Source organism: Polyergus mexicanus, unplaced genomic scaffold (genome assembly GCF_030449975.1).
Source record: "Polyergus mexicanus isolate NDT 795.1 unplaced genomic scaffold, iyPolMexi1.0 SCAF_24, whole genome shotgun sequence".
NCBI classification, from domain to species: domain Eukaryota; kingdom Metazoa; phylum Arthropoda; class Insecta; order Hymenoptera; family Formicidae; genus Polyergus; species Polyergus mexicanus.
Window position 1 is genome coordinate 143388 of NW_027223344.1, and position 22363 is coordinate 165750.

Sequence of the window (22363 nt, forward strand, 5' to 3'; positions counted from 1 at the left end):
GCCGAGAAAGAGAAAGCATCGGACAGAAATTGTGAGACGTCGAAAAAAAAGTATCGAAGGATCTTTACGCTACGCGCTAAGTACGTTCAAGTGCTCCGTTAAAAGTAATATCGCACGATTGAAATGTAAAGCGATGCCGGGAGAAAGTATCCCAAATCGGTCTATATATATATATATATATATATATTTTTTTTTTTCTCGCAACGATTACACGCGTATCGGGAAATGTCGAAAAGCATCACGTGTCGAACTTTAAATATCGCGACGCTCGCGAGTGATAATAGCGATTGATAGTGATCTCCAGTCGGATTGATCCGGTTACACCGGTGTAATGGATCATCGATCATCTCGTAGCATCGGACGCAGAAAAATAAATGGATCGGATTATGAGAAAGGAGACAACAACCGTGAACGATTGGTGAGTCCATAATTATGATGAAAATTAATTTAATCGGACGTTTACTCGATATATGGCGAGTTGACACGATAGTATAATATAATGATAAACGTTTACGAATACTGATTTTATCTATATGTAGAATGTTCCGTATAAAGAATTGAGAAAATTAAATATGAAATTATTAATTATAACTTTCGTCACTAAATTATATTTTTTACATTTTTGCCATATTTCTTGCACTTTTGCACTTTTCTAAACATTAATACGTAAAATGTTTAGTTCCGATAAGTTCACAAATAAGATTTGAAAAGAATGAAAATAAACGGGAGTCAAGAGAGTCGTGCGTTTGATTATGTCCTAAAATTATCTATACTCGTTGATTTAAGTAGACAATTTCGTAATCTACTATCTTCTATTTCACATTCGCTCCGTAAACTCTGTACATATACGCGATTCCACGTAATAAGAAAATTTACGCAATTGAAAGAAAGGGCTTTCCATCCGATTGTTCAGCGCGGAGGCCAGACGTGTCGCCTCTTAGATGAGAAACTAAAGTAATTCCCTGGAATAAATGTCGCGCGCTACTCTCGGCTTCGTTTCCGATCCCTTTCGTATCCGTCGAAGAAATCAGTGGCGTAACTAACAGCTCGAAAAAGAAATTTAAGAAATCTTTCAATCCTCATTTTCAACAATTACGTGCATTTCGATTATCTTGTTTTTATGCTTTTCTACATAAAATTATAATTTTTATAATATTTGATAATATAAATTATTTAATAACTTTAGATTAGCTTATTTCTCGAGTTTGATATAAAAAACTTTGATCTAAAAACACTGGCCATTTTTAATGCTATTTTTCAATATAATAGTACACTTTTTTTATTTATTTTTTCGTTAATTTAATGGAAAATAGAAAAATTTTTCCTTTCTTCGTAAAATTTACGTTATTACACTTTATAATATAAAAGTTAAAAATACATTATCTGAAAAGCACCATCAATCAGGTAAAAATGGAACATTATGAAGAAAGTACGACGAATATAATTTAGTGACGAAAGTTATAATTAATAATTTCATATTTAATTTTCTCAATTCTTTATACGGAACATTCTATATATAGATAAAATCAGTATTCGTAAACGTTTATCATTATATTATACTATCGTGTCAACTCGCCATATATCGAGTAACTTCTTTTAAACGATATTCTAATTAATCTAACTCAATTAATGCAAAATAAGAATTTTTATACATAGTTAATTAAATACAGAATTATTGTGTGCACGGATACGGATATAAAAATCTTGATTTTTTTATTTTACTCTGAATAACATTATTTATATCATTTATATAACATGTTTTATTTTACTGAGGATTATTGACATTATGAAATATGTATGTGAACTCAAATGTAATGTATTAATTTAAAATTTATTACATAATACATTTTTTGATACTATCATATCACATCATACATATTTTGATCTAGTATAATTGTTTCGAAAATATACTTACGAAATGTATACAAATGGCAATGATCGAGTGGAGTATGGATATCGATTAATGGAATGGAAAATTGATTATTACCGACCGAATAATTGATCGTACAGATTGTAATAGAACGGGAGCAGAATTTCGCAAGAGCGAACGTATCAACCGATCGTTATTAATCTACAGGAATAAGGTGGAGCGTCTAATCTGTCCCTACTGCGGTACGTTTACGGCGTAGATTTAATCTGCATTGGATTTAATTAAAATCAAGTGCTTCCATAGTGGCATACTCTCGTTGACAATTGCATGCAGATTGGATTAAGCTTGGAATTAGAACAGAGGGTGAATTCATGTTTCGCGTTAACCCGGGGGTGCTCGTTTGTCCATATTAATATACGAATACGTGGAACTGGAGCGAATCGCGCGTTGTAAACTTTCACGAAAGAGATTGTCAATGGTGGCAAGATAATCCGCTATGAATTTGTCGTTATCATTCTTTGTGCGAGAAATATCTCTAATTTATCTTATCATCTTGTCTCTCTCTCTCTCTCTCTCTCTCTCTCTCTCTCTCTCTCTCTCTCTCTCTATCTATCTATCTATCTATCTATCTATCTATCTATCTATCTATCTATCTATCTATCTATCTATCTATCTATCTATCTCTCCGATTATTATATGTCAAAAAAAGTTATTTTAATATCGAATTTCAAATTATTTAACTTAATAATTTTATATTTTATTTATTATTAATATGAATCTCTTTCTCTTTTTCTTTCTCTCTCTCTCTCTCTCTCTCTCTCTCTCTCTCTCTCTCTCTCTCTTTTCGTCTCAAATCTTACTTTAAGTCTCCTCTTGGAAGATTTGCGATGACATTTTCGTGTCATCAACTTCTCATTTGCACCATATACAATATTTATATACAGTGATTGAAGTTTCCCGAACTCTCAAACTTTCAAATGATTTGCTCGTATCTAATCGGAACTTTCATTTCTATCGCAAATGTAAGCGGCCGCTGGTTTGGAAATCTTGGAGATCTCTCTCTCTCTCTCTCTCTCTCTCTCTCTCTCTCTCTCTCTCTCTCTCTCTCTCTCTCTCTCTCTCTCTCTCTCTCTCTCTCTCTCTCTCTTTCTCTCTCTCTCTTCCTCGCGCGCGCTTTTCTGCGCATATTGCCGGCGTACGTAGGAGTACATTCGAAGTTTTCGCCGATAATCCGACTTAGCATCTACCGCTTAACAAGGCGAGTATAATTATCGGAGATGCGAAGAAGACCATTTCCCTAGTAGGTATCCGCTTCGTTCCGGATAGCCTATGCGATTCTCAAGGTACGTATCTTGAGCGTACCGTTCTCCTGATTGCATCCGCGTGTAACTGTGCCAGATACGGAGTGTCGTCCTTGTAACGTATCACACCGATCGAATTTTCGCCGAGACTTACTAAAACTTTCGTACGTTATCTACGATGATAAAACTCACGTAGATCGGCGTCATTCATAGATAACAAAATCAAGGCTGAAGATAAAAGACATTGTGATATAAGAGCATGTTGCTACAAATGAAAATATAGATTTAATATTTCTAAAAATATCATTTTTTTTTTAATTTTTGCACGTTTTACATAAATTTTGTTGACATTAATATGTTAAGATATACTGTATATTTGAGAACTTTCAAATGCATAAAGAATTAGTAATATTTTAGTTTTTTTTTTTTTTTTTTTTTTTTTTTTTTTTTTTTTTTTTTTTTTTTTTAATCCAAACCGTCCCTCTGAGCTATGTGACGAATCGAGCTCTAAAAGTAGAAAAAGGATATGTGTACTCTCGTTATATCTGTGAACGAACATATGAAAAATGCATAACGCCAAAAGAATCGTTATGGTAATTTGCGGAATAGGATGATTTCGTCCAGTTTCGAGCTAGCACGTGATCTGTACACGCACATCCATACATATACATGTCCATTGTAATTAAAGCTGTCTATTATAGAAAGCGGCGCGGAAAGTCATTTCTTCATTTACTTTATTCATTTCTATCGCGTGTCGCTTTGATTCCGATAGCGAAGTTTCCAATCTGATTCCAATCCGTGAGCAGCTATAATAAGGATAATTCAATGCATAAAGATGGCAAAAATTTGCAATGCTAACACGTACCAATAGTTTGGTACATGTTTTTGATATTTATTATATTATAGAATGGGATTGTGCAGATTTTATTTTATATTACATGACTTTTAATTAATCTCGATTATCAGTTCTTATTATTTGTTCATCCGTTTTGATAATTATGAACATATGGCGCTTATCACGCGATTATTTTCGTATCTCTTATGCGGAGCGAAGAGAACGATCGATCGCATCTGTATCTCAGCCACGTCAACCTTGAAAATTCTGGAGTTTATTTCCGCTCTACGCGATTTGAGTTATGTATATGTGGCGAGGCTAACGATCCTTTAATTATTCACCTCTAATTGCGAATGTTGCTTGTTACTGGAACACATGCATTATACGTGAGACGTGAGTTACATTAGTTTTCATAATCGTCTAGTTACATTACTTGCTTTGCGTTTTTTACACATCTTACAATTAGTCAAATATAAATGAAACATACCCACGGGCGCGTATATTTTTTTTAAATATTAAAATATAAATAATAACACAAGGAAATAATATATATTATATTTTATCTTTCGATGGCAAATTCTTTTTATTGAAATATTAATATAAAATTTTTAGAAAATGATGAATTTAGAATTATATATTTCAAATCTATAATTGTTTAAAATTATTCACATTGCACTTAAATTCGTCTTCAATAGCTAATTTAATTGATGAATGCAAATCTCGATTCTCTTTGTAATTCTAATTTCTGAGAACGTTATACACATTTATTATAATGGCACTGCTAGAGAATATATGTATGATAATTTTCTGCCTCAATTTGTAATGTCGGCATCATCGCCTGATCGGTTTTATGGTGCAATTTGATTATATATCGCCCGGGCGATTTTACGACGCGGATGCGTTCGTCTAGCCGAACGTCTGGATTCTTTGGTTTGCGGTAATTAAATTTATTTATTGTTTCATGAATGATTATGTGATCGAAATAATCGTTAATTAATTTGCATTTTGCCTTCAATTTGTGTGATTAAAACGCAATTATTTGGATGATGAATAATTATGAATACATATTATGTACATATATTAAGATGAGTTCTTTTGTTTCGCGTATAATGTATAAGTATATTTATTTTTTATAGCCAAAGACATATAAGTATATTTTTTTATTATATTATTTTATTGTTCCGCAGTCGAATTAACTTGACAATTGAGAAGGATAACAATAGGACTTGAATAGAATTTGGAGATATAATCCTCTAGCGACATTAATACGGAGAAAGAAATCATATTTTTGTATAATTATTACATAATTAAAATATGATAAATTATTATTTATAATTATGATTAATTATTGTGCAATAATGTTTATATTTAAATATATTAATGTCTGAATATTGGAGATGAGTAAAGTGCGAATGATATTGTGTATATATATGTGATATAATGTGATATAATGTGATATTTTTTAATAAAATAAATAATAGATAATTACATATATATATATATATATATATATATATATATATATATATGCATGTGCGTATATTATATTAATAATTTCTTCATGTAATTTTTAAAAGTGTATGGTATATGCTTTTATTTTTTGCTCGCACATGAAATGTTCACTTTTGGAACATTATTTTGTAACAAGTTAGTCTACCGGAAAAGAACCTAAATCGTTCTAATTTCCAATTTAAATTAACGCCTCTCTTTTTATACGGAAGGATTTAAATTGAAAGTACTTTTCAAGCGTGAAGTCGTGACAGGAACAATGAGGCAGTGTGTGCGTATACGCTTCTTTTCAGCGGAATGCCATGACGACGAGTGACCCGAGAGTGACGGAATTGTTCGCACTTTATTCCCCATTTCCATTATACGTGATCGTTGAAATCTCATACATCACAAAAGAACGATCGACCAATGAATTTACCTTGCGTAGCTCGCTTACGTATTACTAATTCATCATCCTTCCCGATGTGTTCCATTCCTCTTTTACGCGAAATTGCGAAAGTCCTAAATACATGCGTTTGAAATACAAGTAAATGTTAAGTTGAAAGAGAGAATTTCATTTATATTGCGAAGCAACTATTATTTCAAGCAGCATAGAATTTTATTAAATAAAAACAAGAACGATATATTGTTTATAAAAACATTTTTTTATGCATTTATCAGATAGGTTCAATTATTCGATATGTTTATAGCATATTTCTAATCTTTGTCCGATTCATCCGCTTTCAGAGGATATTTATTGTACTTTACTTTCCGCATCTGTCATATTTTACTGACAAGCTTTTCGAGTACTTTCATTTGTCCGCTCATCGATTTCATGTCCGTCGTATGTCTCGCTCGAGCAGGCGAAACAGGGTAAACGGAAGTGATTTCGATGAAATAGATGACGGATAGTGTCCGCTTCGTGAGTTTTGACTATTCGCCACACCGTAAATTCGCGGACACGACAAATACGAATATCATCGTATCGTCCATTCTTTAATAGTTTAAGTCAAAGAATGCCTTTACTTTACAGAAGACTTTATATTTTTACGTGCATCAAATGGTAATATTTTATCTTTATTTGCGTATAACACGCATATCAAAAGTATATACTTTCACGCTTCACTCATATTTGTTTCTTTCTTTTAAAATCTAAGCAACATCAAACATATTAACTTACGTAACGCAAATGTGCACTTAATATTTTATCTTTATTTAATATTTAATATTTTATCTTTATTTAATATTTAATATTTTATCTTTATTTAATATTTAATATTTTATTCTTAAATGATAAAAGATATATTTTATTAATCAATATTCATAATTGTTATCTACATTATCTAAAATATTCTAATTCCAAATATATTGCTCATGAATTAAAAAGAAATAATTAAAAACATAATTTTGATGCTTATATTGCTACAAGAGTAAATTATATTAATACAATTAATTACTCTTGTTTGATGTTGAAATTGAGATGTAAAATTTAGAAACCCATTAATTGTGCATTAACGTAAATTAGTTTTGTAACAAAATAAACGGAGTGCTTTCGATTATTGTATAAATTTATTAATAAATTTGGAATTAGATCAATAAATTTGCAATTAATTATGCAAATATATTCAAATATCATTTCTCGTGGTGAGAGAATGTTTTAGATCTTTTTTTCTTTTTTTTAACAAGAATAAGAAAGGATTTTTAACAAAATGGAAAATATGTAATCTTTCGGAGGATATTGAAACATAACAAAGACAAAATTAGATAGCACTGTGAATAAAAAAAATTGCGTGAGGAAAATAAGAACGTTTTAATTTTCTCAAAAGCAACCGTAATTAGCCTCCCTTCAGCATTGCAGCCTTCATGCTTTTTAATTAATAAGTCGCCACATTCGCTTGCGATGCATCGTCCTCGGCCGCTTGTCGATTTTATATTAGTTACAACCTAGCGATACAGCCATTTACGCGGCTAATGACGTAGTCATGCGTTTCAATCTGTTATTACATCATTGTTTGATTAATACAAAGGACGCAATCGATAAAAGCACCTGCCGCGAGATTTGCGCGTAATAGCGGTGACGCAATTAAATATATTCCAAGAGCTTGTTCGTAAAGAGCAATTTTCTGCAAAAGAGATATAGTTGCGCAAAATATAGTCGGGCGTTTCAATCTGTTATTGCAGCGCCATTTGATTAAGATAACAGACCATCATAGAAAATGCGGGTGTAATAGCGGGCGTAAAAGCAATTAACATACGCGAAGAAGAGATTTTTTTTAAAGAAAATTATGGAGCCTTGACTTATACATAATATTACCGATCGTTATCAAATACAAATCGTTATTAATTACATGGTTTTATGGCGAGTGTAAAAAACAATTAACGGAATGAAGTGAGAAGGTCTGCATGTCTATGGAGAGATAAACGTAGCCGTAAAAGCGTTAAACCGCACACTATACGCACAGATTGGTCGCTCCCGATTCTGTTGTTGCATACCAAGTGTAGTTGCCGTGCAATTAAAAAAAAAAAAAAAAACCTATTCGTTAAAAATAGCAGGCGTATCGAAAGATAACGAACGGACTAACGGTTACGCACTAACAATAACATTGTAACAATGAGCGTTGCGCGATATGCACGTTAACGATAACGCACGCCGATTATCTGCGGCTTAAGATTATGTTGCCAATTAGTTTTTATCGTCATGCGAGCTTATGGTATATCGTGAATTTTGTGATTAAACGATCCATTTCCATTTATGCGATGAAACAGTATCGACGCACCTATATGTGTAAAAATCTTTCTAATTCAAGTTTATAATGAAGTCTATTTGACATATATACTCTACGCAGATATTTCGCTAATATAATTTTATATTTTATTTCACGAATACATATTCTATATTTTTTTAAAAGAATCGTCATTGAACGTTGAATGTAGAAATGTTGCCGAATAAAAAAAAATTGAGATAACGAATTTGAATCGCCGTTCTCTTTTCATCGAAACGCAACGCGATGTCGTGTAAACTATGAAAAAGTCGTCAGCGCAAATGATCGGTCTGTACATTTATACGATTATTTCTCGTCGGTGAATTAAATTACACGTCGACGAATAATGCCGTGGAATTTAAACGAATTTCAATGCCCCGCAAAGCGAAAATAGCGTGGATTATATGTACACCGGACAATGTCAACCTTTGTACTTTACATCGTCATATTGCCGCGGATCCGCAAAATTACGAGCGTTATCGGAATATTAACGGAGCGCGTTTGTTGAACCGGGACACACACGCACATACGACACATACACATAAAACACGCGTGTTAATCCTTTAAAATTGATCCGCGCGACAAATTTCACATCGATTTATATGTAACCATCGTATTTATATAGCACGTGTCACTATCATTGGAACGTTATTGGCCGAGCTAAAACAGAGATATTGGCATACTATAATAATGAGGATTAATATTGAGTTATACGAAGTTCACATTGAAACGTCGCGGTTTTAATTGCAATCTGAACTCACGCTATTTCATGATTCTTGCGTCACACATACGCACGCGCGCACAAAATGTGTCACATAATCGTAATGTATGTAAGTAAGAGCTTTTACTTGCTAAAAAAGAAGCTATATATAAATTATTTTTTTACATATATCGATTTATATTGTATTATTTCGCGCCTGCTCGCGAGATTCGATCTACCCAGCGGCTATTAAATTCAAGACATTGTCGACAGCTGTCGATAATCACTGCTTCTTGTTATGAGAGTTTCCTAAATTCATTGAAGTTTCATTCTCATCTGCCATCAATGTCTGACATTTATGTCGACATTGATATCTGTTAAAAAGTACGTGACACTCTATTTCTCAGGCGAATTATTTTAGTCATTTCTTTAACTGCTTGATTGATTGATCATCTCTGATAATTTAATTCAATATTATTGAGCTCTCTATCCTCAAATTTTATTACTTACAAAAAAATTATCATCGGTTAAACATTTGTCAATATTCCTTTGGTTTATTTCTCGATCAAATTAACTAATAATTTGCTATTTATTTATAATTTTAATAAATTATAAGTTTTTTTTAAATAAATTAATTAATAAATTTATAAGATTAATAAAAATGATTTATTTCTCGAATTTCTCGATATAATATGTATGTTGCAAATAATCAGTGCTTTTCGTGATAAATACACCAGATGTTTTTAATCTACAATGTTTAGCAGTTTCTAATTAATAGGTATGTAAATTGGCACAGTAGCGTAGCAATTATCAGACTTTCTCTTAATGACAGTTATTCGCGACATTCGACGCAAGAGATTTTATTTCTACTTTTTATACACTACATTCAGATAGATTTTTTTTTTTTTTTTTTTTTTTTTTTTGTTATTGTCATGTTTTCTCTTGAAGTTCTATTACATCATAGGTACGATTATAAAATTATACGTAGTTTGTAATTATGGATATGATATGCGAATATTTCTCTCGCTTCCGCCTTGGAGAGCGAAGAACGCGATAGCGTATGGGGTTGAACGAGGGAAACCAAATCTCCTGAGGTCCATGGAAAAGCGAAGTATCGGTTGTCACCTCCGTGCGAGGTCAGGGTCAGGTCCTTTCATCGTCGATAAAGTTGCATGAACGCTGTGTCTTTTTTCCTTCGATTCCTTCGTATCCCGAGCGATCCGTTTAAAATTTTAAGGCACCGCGGCAGGAAGGGACTGAAATGAAACTTCCGTTTTAGTGCTACCAAGCCGACCGACGAAATCGAAACTCCAAGAGGACGGTTTGCGCGATTGGATGGGCAATCGCGAATTCGCCATAGGTATATACCGGGAGAAATATGAGAGCTAACAAGAAATTCTGTTAAAATGGACAGTCAGCTTGCGAAGAAAAAGGGAAATTAAAAATTTTATCGTTTACTTTTTTAATCCAGACCCGAGGAGAAACGAGAAATGGAATATTTTATGTGAACGATAAGCTTCCGACAAGCACACACGATCTATGTATATATTAAAATCTCGTGATATCTCTGAAATAATAATAATAGAAAAAAATTTCAATATCCTTGAAATTATTTTAACCGTGCATTATAAATATATGATTTCTAAATATTGTCCTATTTTTTTATGTTCTCGTTCATTTTTCTAATTCATCACATAACGATTATCAATGACTCTGTACAAAGTAGCGGCGTCAAGTTTCGGTTTGTATAAATCACATTTTCGAAATTCAAGAAATCACGAAGATCATATAAACATTGTTGCGCTAAACTATAATATGACGCGTTGCCCAGTTGCGTCAAAATTTTCTCCTGTTTACTCGCTCTTGATAACTATGTACCGTCATACAGAGTTACGGCGGAGAGAGAGGGGAGAGAGAGAGAGAGAGAGAGAGAGAGAGAGAGAGAGAGAGAGAGAGAGAGAGAGCTACGAGACGGTTTTCAGATCGTTGGGCGCCTTTGTGCTCCGAGGTCGAGAGAGAACAGTGCAGGCAAGATTATCTCCCTCTCCCTCATTCCTCGCCTCAATTTCGTGCCGTTGTGTACAGCAGCCCGGCTGAAGACGACTCCGCGAGAAGATTCTTCAGCCATCGTTTCCATGGATTCCTATCATTCTCTCTCTTTCCGCACTTTGACCTCTTCCCTTCCCCCTCCTTCCCCTTGCCCCCTTCCTCCCCGCTCTCCTCCGTTTCCTGTATTCGCTATCCACTCGCAGATTTATCCTTACACAGCGCCGTCTTCTTAGGCTCATTATCAACTTCCCCTTTTGGCGAACATCATTCGTTGCTCCTTTGTTCAGATACCCCTATCGAACTGCTTTTCACTCTCACACTCTTGGCGTCTCGATCCATCATCATACATGTTCACGATTCCTATCCATCGCATTTGCATTCGCATTTACGTACGCGAGATCGTTCTCCCCTCCCTCTCTCCCTCTCTCCTTCCCTCTCCTGCCCGCTCTGCTTTTCGCATTTCTTCCAGTTTCTACGTTTCATTCTTCCACGTCTTTTGTTCTTATTTTTTTCGTTTTCTACCCTCTCCCTCTACGACTCTCGATTTATGAAAGTGGGCGATATTGGGGTAGCTCCACGGTTATTTGCCTCCGGAGACTTATAATGGCCGCTTTACTGCTCTCGTGAATAAGTACTTCCTACTAAATAACATCCGCGCGCGCGAGCGAGCGCCCAAGGGTGGGAGGGGGGGAGGGGGAGAGGGGAAAAGAGACGACGTGATGCTCGCGGTCCATTACACGGCGTGTAGCTCGACGTGGGTTAGATACGAAACCGCGCGAAGAGAGATGTGGTTTAACCTTGTTGTCGGGAAGACTGTATTTTTGCGGATAGTTGATACACGGACAGCCAGTTGATTGCAATTACGGTGCGTATTTTTGATCGACCTCTCTCGTAAATTTCTTGCATTTCGAATATATTGTATAAATATATATATATATATATATATATATATATATATATATATAATTTTATAGAATATTAAAATTATATTTTTTTTAAATTAATGGAATATCCTGATTAGAGTTACATTCCTTTATTATTAATGCGCGTAATGTTCTTCTCTTGATATAGTAATTTATGCAGAATTTAAAGTGTCTATTAGATACGAAGCGACCGCGTTGAGAATGTAATAAGTTATGAATAAAGAAGAGGAGTATATAAAAAAATAGATGTTACTCCAAATTATATATTTCAATCTGTATACCTGACGCATAGTTGGGATATACACGCGAACCATATTGTCGAAAGGATTGTGTGTCCAAGTCCGCGATCTCGACGTTTCACAGACAGGTATCACACGATCTGTACTTCTGGTACAGTAGGAAAAGCTAATTTGTGATTCGCTACGGGGATTGTCTTCTCCTTTCCCGGCCATGTAACAATCGTCTCCCCGATCTTGGAGAGTTTCGATGCAAGTTGCGCGCCATATTGCGAAGTTATGGAATACGAGATTACGAACGGCGAGATGACATCATCTATCACATACTAGGATGCAATTATTCCGACTGAGATTAACCCAGGACGAAGGAAGGGGTCGTGGCACGTTCGAAGGAGCACACCGTCCGTCGTCATTCTCTAACCGCGCGTATCTTCCATGAAAGATGGACGCCAATGGTATATAAATATTGAATAATATTAATGTTCCCCGGACATCAAAATTTATAATTAACAAGGATAATGGAGTGAATAATTTATTTCATTTATTTATTAGCATCTCTTAAAAAAGTTAACATTTTCCTAATAAAGACGTGGACATTTTTCTTACAAATTACGTAAATCTCTCACACAATGCTACTAATTTTTTTGCGATTTAAACGTAATTCTAAAAATAATTAAAAGCTACTAACTGATTATTAATTCCTTGGTAATCGTCACAATCTAAAGAAATTCTCACGTGAAATTCTCACGCAGCAAAAAACTGGACATTATTCTGAGTTAAAGGCCGGACAGAAAAACCAATTGCTCGTTTCAGCTCGATCCATTCATCGTTCCATAACGATCTTCGTGCATGGCTTTTTGCAGGAATATCATTTTGTACCGATAAATCTGCATTACCGTTCTCGATCTTGCGACATAGCTGGAGATGGCGAAGTCTGAGTTGTTGGAGTCGTTAAGTTTCCCAACGTCGCACGCGTGAGCTTAAAAACGGTATAAAAACGGTGATTCTTGATCGATCGTGAAACATTATTTATCATTACTGTAAATGCACTCTATGATAATCTGTAAACCGAGGTGACCTCGTGACACGGCAATGTCGATTTGATATTGTTATATTTATTCGAATATCTATCAGATCTTTATCAATGTGAATGTATGAAATATGTATATAATTGATTCAATTATTACGTGAATTCGGAAAATTAATCATCATCGAAACTCGACAATTAAATTTCGATTAACGATTTTCGTTTTTCGCAAATGGCAAGGCAATAAATTGATAAAGTCTACGGACTCGTCTCTCATGACGTATTCTGGTTATGATGATTGAGGATATCTTTCCTCTTCCAGCACCTTCCTTAACGCCGATAATATTTCAATACTGGGTCAGGTGGCGAATATGGCGGTGCTGGAAGGGCGAAGATTAGAAGAAATTGCGGCAACTGTCGATAGTCATTGCTCGGAAAGCTGCCAACGAATTGACTGAGATTAATCGTCGAGCGATGTAAACAAAAATCTTGCTGCAGTCGTACGAACAGATTAGAATATTACATTTTTTTATGATACGCCTTTTTTATATCCATCTAACAAGAAGAAAAAGAAATTTCATATTTTACAAAATAAATATTTTTATAGTTTTGATGAAAACATTTTATTCTTCTTTCTCATATTTTTGTAAAGATATATGAAAAGATGCTACTCTCTCTCTCTCTCTCTCTCTCTCTCTCTCTCTCTCTCTCTCTTAAAAATATTAATCTTTGCGTCTCATCGTGAATTTTAGAAATTTCTAGCTCGTCGTATACGTCATTTCCATCTTATTTCTCAAGCGTGTCGCGTAAAAAATAATACGACTTTATGCAAATTTGCGTGCATGGTATTATTTTTCTTTTTTGTTGAAAATAGAACAGGTCATTATTGAGAGCGTAAAAATGCTGCTTCTATATGAAACGGATTTTAATCAATGTAATGGAACGTCAAAGAATCGTCGCGCAAATAAAAGATTTTGATCTCGATGTGCAAAAACTAATAGACGCGATCAAATGGAATGTTTACGATTAAAAGTGAACGTATACAATTTTTATAATTAAAAGTGCACGATGAATTTATGAATTCTTCAATAACAAAAAGTTATAAGAATATTTTATTTCATTAATTGTTATATTAATAATGCATTAATTGCATCATTAACATCTGCATTAAGAGAATAATTGTTAAGCGAAAATTTTCAAACAAACCAAAAATCAATAGAAAAGAACCACTGAAAAGAACCATCTTTATATATTAATTTATAATAGAAAATCACGTAATCTAGTAAAGAATACCGTATCGTGCTCGAGGAGATGGCGTGAATTTTTTTTCTCTCGGCGATGATGGTTCCGGTCGGTTCTCGTGGAATTTCGCCGTAAATAATGCATTATTCGTCGGACCGTTTGGCCGGTCAGAAATATGGCGGGCATAAAAGTGATGTAAGACCGAGGAGAAATGGCTCGTTCGATCGGCGACTGCTAGCTCGGTTGCTTCCTAGATTGCGTACGATAGAATTTTTGGGATGGGAGGCTCTCCCTTTCCTATAGAAGGGTTCCTTCTTCGTCGGTGAATTTAACTCGCGGACGCGGCAACCGATACGGATCGACGGCTATGATCGTTTCACCGGGCAGGGAAAGAAATTCGGAGGAATTCGTGGTCATTTTTCGAGAAGATCGAGCCTATGGACGAAGTCCTTAAATGGATTATTTTTCACAACATGGAAAGTTAAAAAAAAAAAAAAAAAAAAAAAAAAAAAATGTTTCGATTATAGATTTGTATTTTGACAAAGTTTAATGGTTATTAATAGTATTAATTAATAACGTTGACAAATATTTTTCTTACGCTTATGAAGTATAATTTATTATAAATTATCTTTTTTCTAAAAGTCTTTAAATGATGATGATATAATTTTCGCTAGGAATGAACGTTAATTAATCGTAAAAAAACTTGCAGTAACAACAATTTTTGAGTATATTCTCTTCTCTTTTGAGCGAAAACACGAAATACACTTAATTATGTTGTATTATATGCAACAAAAGTGTATTTAACAGATACTTTTATGTTATTGTAGGAAGCAATTATTATGCGAAGAAATTACTTTACACTTTGCCATGCGGCAGCGTCTGCAGGGGCAGACTATACAATTTTTGTTGCGCCGGTAGCTGGGACGGGGTTGGAAATAAATTGCTTTTACCGTCGGCAAATTTAGTTCCCAACGGCGACCGATGCGGATCGATGCCCATGATCGTTGCACTTGTCGGGACCCTTCGGAAATGTAGTAATTTTTCGTGGAAGGAAAAGCTGCAGCCAGCCATCGAGAGATCCTTCCGTGGCTATTTTTTACGTTACACGTTGAACGAGACAGAGAATGGAGGAGAGCCTAAAAATATGTCCCCTTTAAAAATAACCGCTCTCTTAGATGGAAGTTTGTTCCATCTTGCGGGATACGTTATTTTGCAGCGTAACACGGACGATGGAAAAAATGGATGAGAAATCACATTATTTTCAGTTTTCATCGTTGATTGAAGATACGAAGTCACTTGGGGTAACTGCGCGCGTACGAAAAATAACATTGCAATATCTATCTATGTGAATCTTGTTAAATGTCACAATTCATTACTTTGCGCTCCGCTTGACACGTTGACATCTACTACACTGCCCTCGATATTCCGATATTCTCGTGTCGCCGATGTGATATTCATGGTAGAATACCTACGAATAATGGCCCACCGCCACAAGATATTACGTATTAAATTGCTATTTGTCTATCGATTGTACCTGCAAATCCAACGATATCCAAACTTTTAATTATTTACGATATCACATTGTTTAAAAATGAATATAATTATCTGCCGCGATGTAATATTCCGGAATTTGACATCGATGCAATGACAGTTACAATAACATTCTATATATACAATGTATGATATCAATTGATTGAGATGAAATCCGGTATTTTATTTCTTCCCGTATGATTGATTACGTCACTGTGGACTTGTTATTAATTATGAAACAATCGAGATGATATACAGGTATATTTCAACGAACTTGTCGTAAATTCTAATATTCTTGATCGCCGCATCGTAGTCAACGTAATCTGCGGTTTAATGGATTGTTTATACGATCTTGATGATGCATGGAAATCAATTGAGACGTCGGTTAAATATAGCATCAAAGTATCGAAAATATATACAAGATTTATATTTAATTCTACATCAGCTTTTTACATGATTAATAGAATTTTTTAACGTAATAGAAAATAATTGAATATTATATATGAAATATATGATATGAACATTAGATATGATGTCAGATATAAATATTAGATATGATTATTGGATATTAGAGATTATATAGATTTATACAGAGATATATAGATATGAATATTGAAAATGAAAATAATGAAAAATTTTATATCAAAAATATTAAAAAATTAAAAAATAATATTAAAATATTAAAAAATAATTTTACATCAACAATATTCGTTGAAACTGACATCATGGCTCGTATAAATAGAAATCATATGATTAACGCGAGATTGCAGATACTTAAATTGTTGCTATGACGTTTATTGTAAATAAAAAATGCTAAGCTAGTAATGTGATCTCTATTTAATATCCAGAAAAAAAGAAAGTTGTAAAACGTATCGTATCGGCCAAGCTGTATCGAACGAAATATAAAGTGTCATAAGATGGAAGAAAAAAACGGAAAATGGATGGAATCGGAGAGGAGGTCTCCGATTGTAATTAAATAAACGTGTCCCGGTCTGTCCGTCGCATAAAGGCGAAGGATTTAAAGGGTCGGTGCGCTCGATCGATATGATCTACAAAGAACTGAGGCGATGCTTCAGGGATCCTCGCGTGTCTTTTTAATTATTTATTAATTACTCTTGTGCAAAAGCGGAGACATTTGGAGTCTGTACACATCGCAGGGATAATTACAAATTCGTCGAGTGTACGGCCAGGAAACGTGATGTCGGACTTCCTTTGCACTTGGCCGGAGGAAGTCTGGCGGAGAACAACTTCTTTTCCACCGTGACGACTGTATCTCAATTAAGACGCGCGGCTTTATAAACGTTGCAAACATTGAAAATTATATTACATTGAATCTGGAAAAGGACACGTCCGTAACTCGACAAGATATATACATTTTAAAATATATGAGATTATCTCTAATCTTAAATATCTTGAATGTATCGTAATGAAAAAATTTTGCGTTAATCAACGTTTGTATTTTTGTCTTATGTCTACGTTAGATTTTTTCATGGAAAAAATCTCTTTTCTCCGTCTCGCGTAGAGGACAATGATAACAATGATACTTTGGGGAACGGCATACATTTATCTCGAAAACATATATCTAGAGACTCACACATTGAAATATTCATATTGTGATTTACGATACCATTAGCGAAAGGAAAATAAGAGTCAATGTCGGAATTAATCGATGAATTATACGCATCTTTAATGTACACTTTTATCGTGTATGATATCGTACATAATATTTTCCGTCCAAGTATTTATACGGAAAATGCGGAATATTCGTGATGGAAAGTCTCCGAAAGGAATTTACAATGATAGTTGTCGTTGTACCGGATATACAATATATACACGCGAAGTCCGTGAGTGAGTGGTAGATCAAAATCGATACCAGGCAGCAACAACGCATGTGTAATTTCTCTGCGAATATTCGAGGAAAAGCCGATACCCATCTAACAGGATCCTCCAAACTTTGAAACGCTGGCAGCAATCGCTCGGGAAATCCCGCCACTGATTAGACCTATTCCATTCTAAACGAAACCGAACGAGACCGTTTGAATCGATCGATGGTCCACAAGCGCATAATTCTGCGCTTTAATTCTGATTAAACCCGATCTTTGGGAAACCGAAGCTCGGCGAAATTTCTCATCGTTTCTCTGATTCTCGCAATGGAACGGTAAAAACTTTTTAAATTCGTGGGAGTTTGCGAAATCGAACGGCACGCAATAATTCGGATGAATATCATCGATTGGATATCTTATTAAAATTTTGCTTTCCGTTTTTATTATTTTTATTTAAAAAATGTTTAGCTCCTTTACGCGGTTCAAGCGAATGTCATACATACGATTGTGATCTTACAATTAATCAAGATTATTACAAAATAGAACTTTTACGCAAACTATATAAATATATATAAATATCATATATAATACTCTCTATATTTATAGTGAAGATTATAAAATCATATTGCTAGAAAGAGAGAGAGAGAGAGAGAGAGAGAGAGAGAGAGAGATTTTTCTCTTTTAATCCGAGTTTCCAAACTTCAAGAATCCTATATTTTTATAAAACGTTTGTGAATTAGCTTTGTTTGAATGCATCCAATAAATGCATTTGACGCGCGTCACTGGCATTTTTTGCCCGTTTGAACGATCCCGTTTTGTCGCCACTTCGTTGCAATATTGTATCGGTAATCGAGCGAATTGCTTCCTTCCATACAGCTGGTTTCCGAATTACAAAGTCCATAAATAAAGCCGTACCTACAGGGAATTTGTTGGCAGGAATATCGGTTAGCTACGACCGTGACCATAACTTATCAGTATCGCGCGAACAGAATTCAATCGCGAAATAAAACGCCGCATGAAAGGCGATCGCAGGTTGACATTACAATCGTATACATTTCGAAGAAATACAATTGTCCCTATAAAATTTTTGTTTAATTTTTTCTAACAAGCATACATGGTCACGAATCTAATTTAATATTGGAAAACTTTTCATAGGAATTACCTAAGCGTTCTTAAACTTAAATTCCTTACTAAAAATATTTATCGTTTATTAATACAGTATCTAATTATCGAATAATATATTGTCTAGAAAATTAAATATTTTTTAACCATAAAGTTGCCTTAAACTAGAACTTTTTATAGGCATAATTGATTGTGAAAAGTATTTTAAATATTTGTATGAAATTTTTATTATTACATACCATAAATAATAATCGAGAAATGAGTATTTGATATCTGCATGCTTGGAAAATAAAAAAACAATTGTTTGTAGTTAATAATTAAATTTCTAAATGTGTACAATAGCGAAACACAAAATATGTGTAATTTTCTGTGTGTCGCTTGGTTTTTTCGACGTTTATTCGTGCAATCTAAATACGATACAACAATCTTTTACACATCATTACACGCTAATTACATGCCTCGAAGATCTATAATTTGCGGAGAGAAGCAATCGCTTTACGGCATTTATCGTTTAAACTCGCTTTTGATTCACAAACGCTAACTGCTCCGCATTTATCCCATTCTGAACGCTTGCTACTTGCTTGCTCTGACCTCGGCAAAGTACTCTAAAACCGCGTACACATCCATGTATTTCGTATTTTTCGCTTTTAATTCAAATTGTTTAATTTAAAAAAAAAAAAAAAAAAAAACAGATGTATTAACAGAAAAAGAGAAGCTTACACCAAATATCTCAAACATATGAGAGTATGTAAATAGCTTACAAAAAAATATTTTATCGCTAATATTTATAATAATTTTTACAGATTACATTAGATTATCGTTGAATATCGAAATAAATTTTTATATTGACAAAGAGATGAAATTTTACTTGCAAATCTGCAAGTATTTATTGATTTAATTTGAATTAATATTATAAAAGAATTTTGAATAATATTGTAGTTAATAATTTAAAAAAGAATATTAATATTAAATATTTTTATTTTATGAAATAAACTGTTCGTGAAATTCTGATAACTGTGATAACTATAATTTAATTCGCGAGAATGTATCTGTATGTATGGTGATATTGCAACGATTTCTAATGGATATTCCGCGAATGATACGTAAATTTTGCGTATATTATTTTCCTATCCGATTAAGGCCAGGGAAAATCAATCTCGGATTAGCAAGAATATATATCTGCATTTGTGTAAACTACCTCCAAGTGATTATCCACTTGTTAATTGTCACGTTTGTTTTCTCGAGAACGATTCTAATCATAACGATGAAATAAAAGTGAAGATACATATCGCACCACTGAATTACTTCTCTATATTTACCGACAAATATCACATGGTTATTAATAAATCGTGGCAACTGCGATTTTATTATGCTGATACAGAATATCGAGACGAAGATAGAACTGCACATGATCTGAGAGAGCGACTTTACTTTGTACGGCAAATATAGATGCGAGATGCAGTTTGCAATATATTCCGAGAGATTGGCTTCTACGATTTCCCGAGAAATTGGTGCCGCGGAAACTCTCGAGATGCCTCGCGCGAATATTTTGTCTCCAAGACCAAGCGTTTCCTGTCGCCGCGTTTACGAATAATTCAGCGGCGCCGACTTCTCCTCAACAGGTGGACGGGTCGCGCTATTCACGGCTCAATTTTAGAAAGTGTTAGAAAACGATGTGAAAAACCTACGTCGAGGAAAATCCCGAGCGTCGACGATCTTTCGCGAGACGATCATCGTGTTGGGCAATCGCTCGGCGGACGAACCGAAGGTTCTCCGCTGCTGCTTTCGCGCAAAGGCCATCGTGAGAGTATGCCACCGCTCCTTCTCTCTTCACGGTTCAACCTTCTCCTCCCTGGTTCACCTTCTCCTACTCCACGGAATCCGCAGATTGCAGGTGTACGAGCCGAGCCGGCTATCGGCGCCGCTTTCAGTCACCGTCTGGTAGTCGCCAGGTTCAGCGCCTTTCTCGATAATGATTTCGCATTAGATTGTGGTGCGATAAAGGAATTTCTGTTCGGTTCCGGTTTATCTTATCATACGTTAGCGACAATCGATATGATTAGTTGATCGCGTAACGTGTCTCTAATAAGATTACGGTGATATCATAGAGAATCCATACTCGAGTTTTGTCAGTATTTTTCCATTTGCTGACTTTGGAAATAAAAATAGAAATAAAAAAAAATCGTACCCGACAAAGTGCCAACGTGGTGCATTTCATCGATAGTGAAGTGACGTTCGAATTGCATGTTCTGTTTTGCAATTTGGCATTAATATGTATACGTGAACGGAAGTAAATATTCAACATATGCATTTTAGATGCAACATTTGTATTTAAACACGGGTAAGTCTTATGTTATATAATTACATATGTTTTATTGTCCTGGGAAACGTTATTCCAGAATAAAAAAAAAAAATTAATATTTTTTTGCAATATATTTTATATATATGTATATATATATAAAACAAATCTTTTTATATTATTATAAATATGCAAAATTTATCATGCATAAGTGCATAAATTAATTATTTTTATTCAGATTTGTTATTTTTTTAAATCACGAATAATGTAAGTACGTAAAACAGGCACGATTTAGTCATGTATTTATTTAACGAGTAAAATTTCTGCTAATGGATTACATAAATTGTAACTTTGCCGATTTGAAACTACTTTCACCGATATATATTATTATGCATGATCACATTATTACGTAATAATGACTTTATTACTTTTCTCTATCGGAATTTTATTATATAATTTGTATAATTCAATTTTATCGCGACGTGATTTGACGCTCTATTAGTTCCTGTTGCGCGTTTAAAGATTATTGTTATACCGGTCAAGTACACACGAAACTCGAAGCGTGTCGCGAATCACGCGACAAAGCGACACGATTTAAATAAATTTTTGTTGCCTTGAGCAGCGATTGGCTTAACCGTAACATCGGAAATAAACGAAAAGAGGTACTCTTGCGAGACATAATAAATGCATGATTATTCTAATTTTATTTAAACTAAACTAAACTGTACTTTTCTTTAAATCAAATTATTGAAATGCGGAAACTTGAAATCCGTCATTTAAGCAGTAATTGAGCCATATATGTGCAGAAAATTAAGAGTTGAGTTTAAATTTATATTATACAATACAATAGACATTTCTGACAACATTAAGAATAACGATGGAAGGACAGCTTGTCAAACTTATTATCTCTTAATTTGAAGTCCAGATTATAACGTATATATAGCAATCCTAGGAATAATTAATGCATAGTTAAATAATTGTTTAATATTTTCTGTTATTACGAACTGTCAAAACTTCACATATAGATGCGTGTACATATTTCATATATCATTTTTAATAATTATCATTTTCAATAATACAGAGAAAGGCAGAGAGAAGGAGAGAAAATAATTACGTTATAGAGCTTCGTTTGAGAAAAATTACACTTTCATTTAAA

At 34.0% G+C, this 22363-nt stretch overlaps 2 protein-coding genes across 2 annotated transcripts in view; one reads left to right on the forward strand and one right to left on the reverse strand.

The window, feature by feature from the left end:
* Positions 1–20708, reverse strand: part of LOC138942831 (dnaJ homolog subfamily B member 13) — a 116092-nt gene extending 95384 nt beyond the window's left edge. The window contains exon 1 of the mRNA XM_070313300.1: positions 20597–20708. Coding sequence (XP_070169401.1) covers positions 20597–20708 — 112 coding nt within the window. The remainder of the gene's footprint in view (positions 1–20596) is intronic.
* The window catches only part of Pgant9 (polypeptide N-acetylgalactosaminyltransferase 9), a 245303-nt gene that overhangs the window by 54097 nt on the left and 168843 nt on the right, over positions 1–22363 (forward strand). The gene's annotated exons all lie outside the window — the stretch shown is intronic.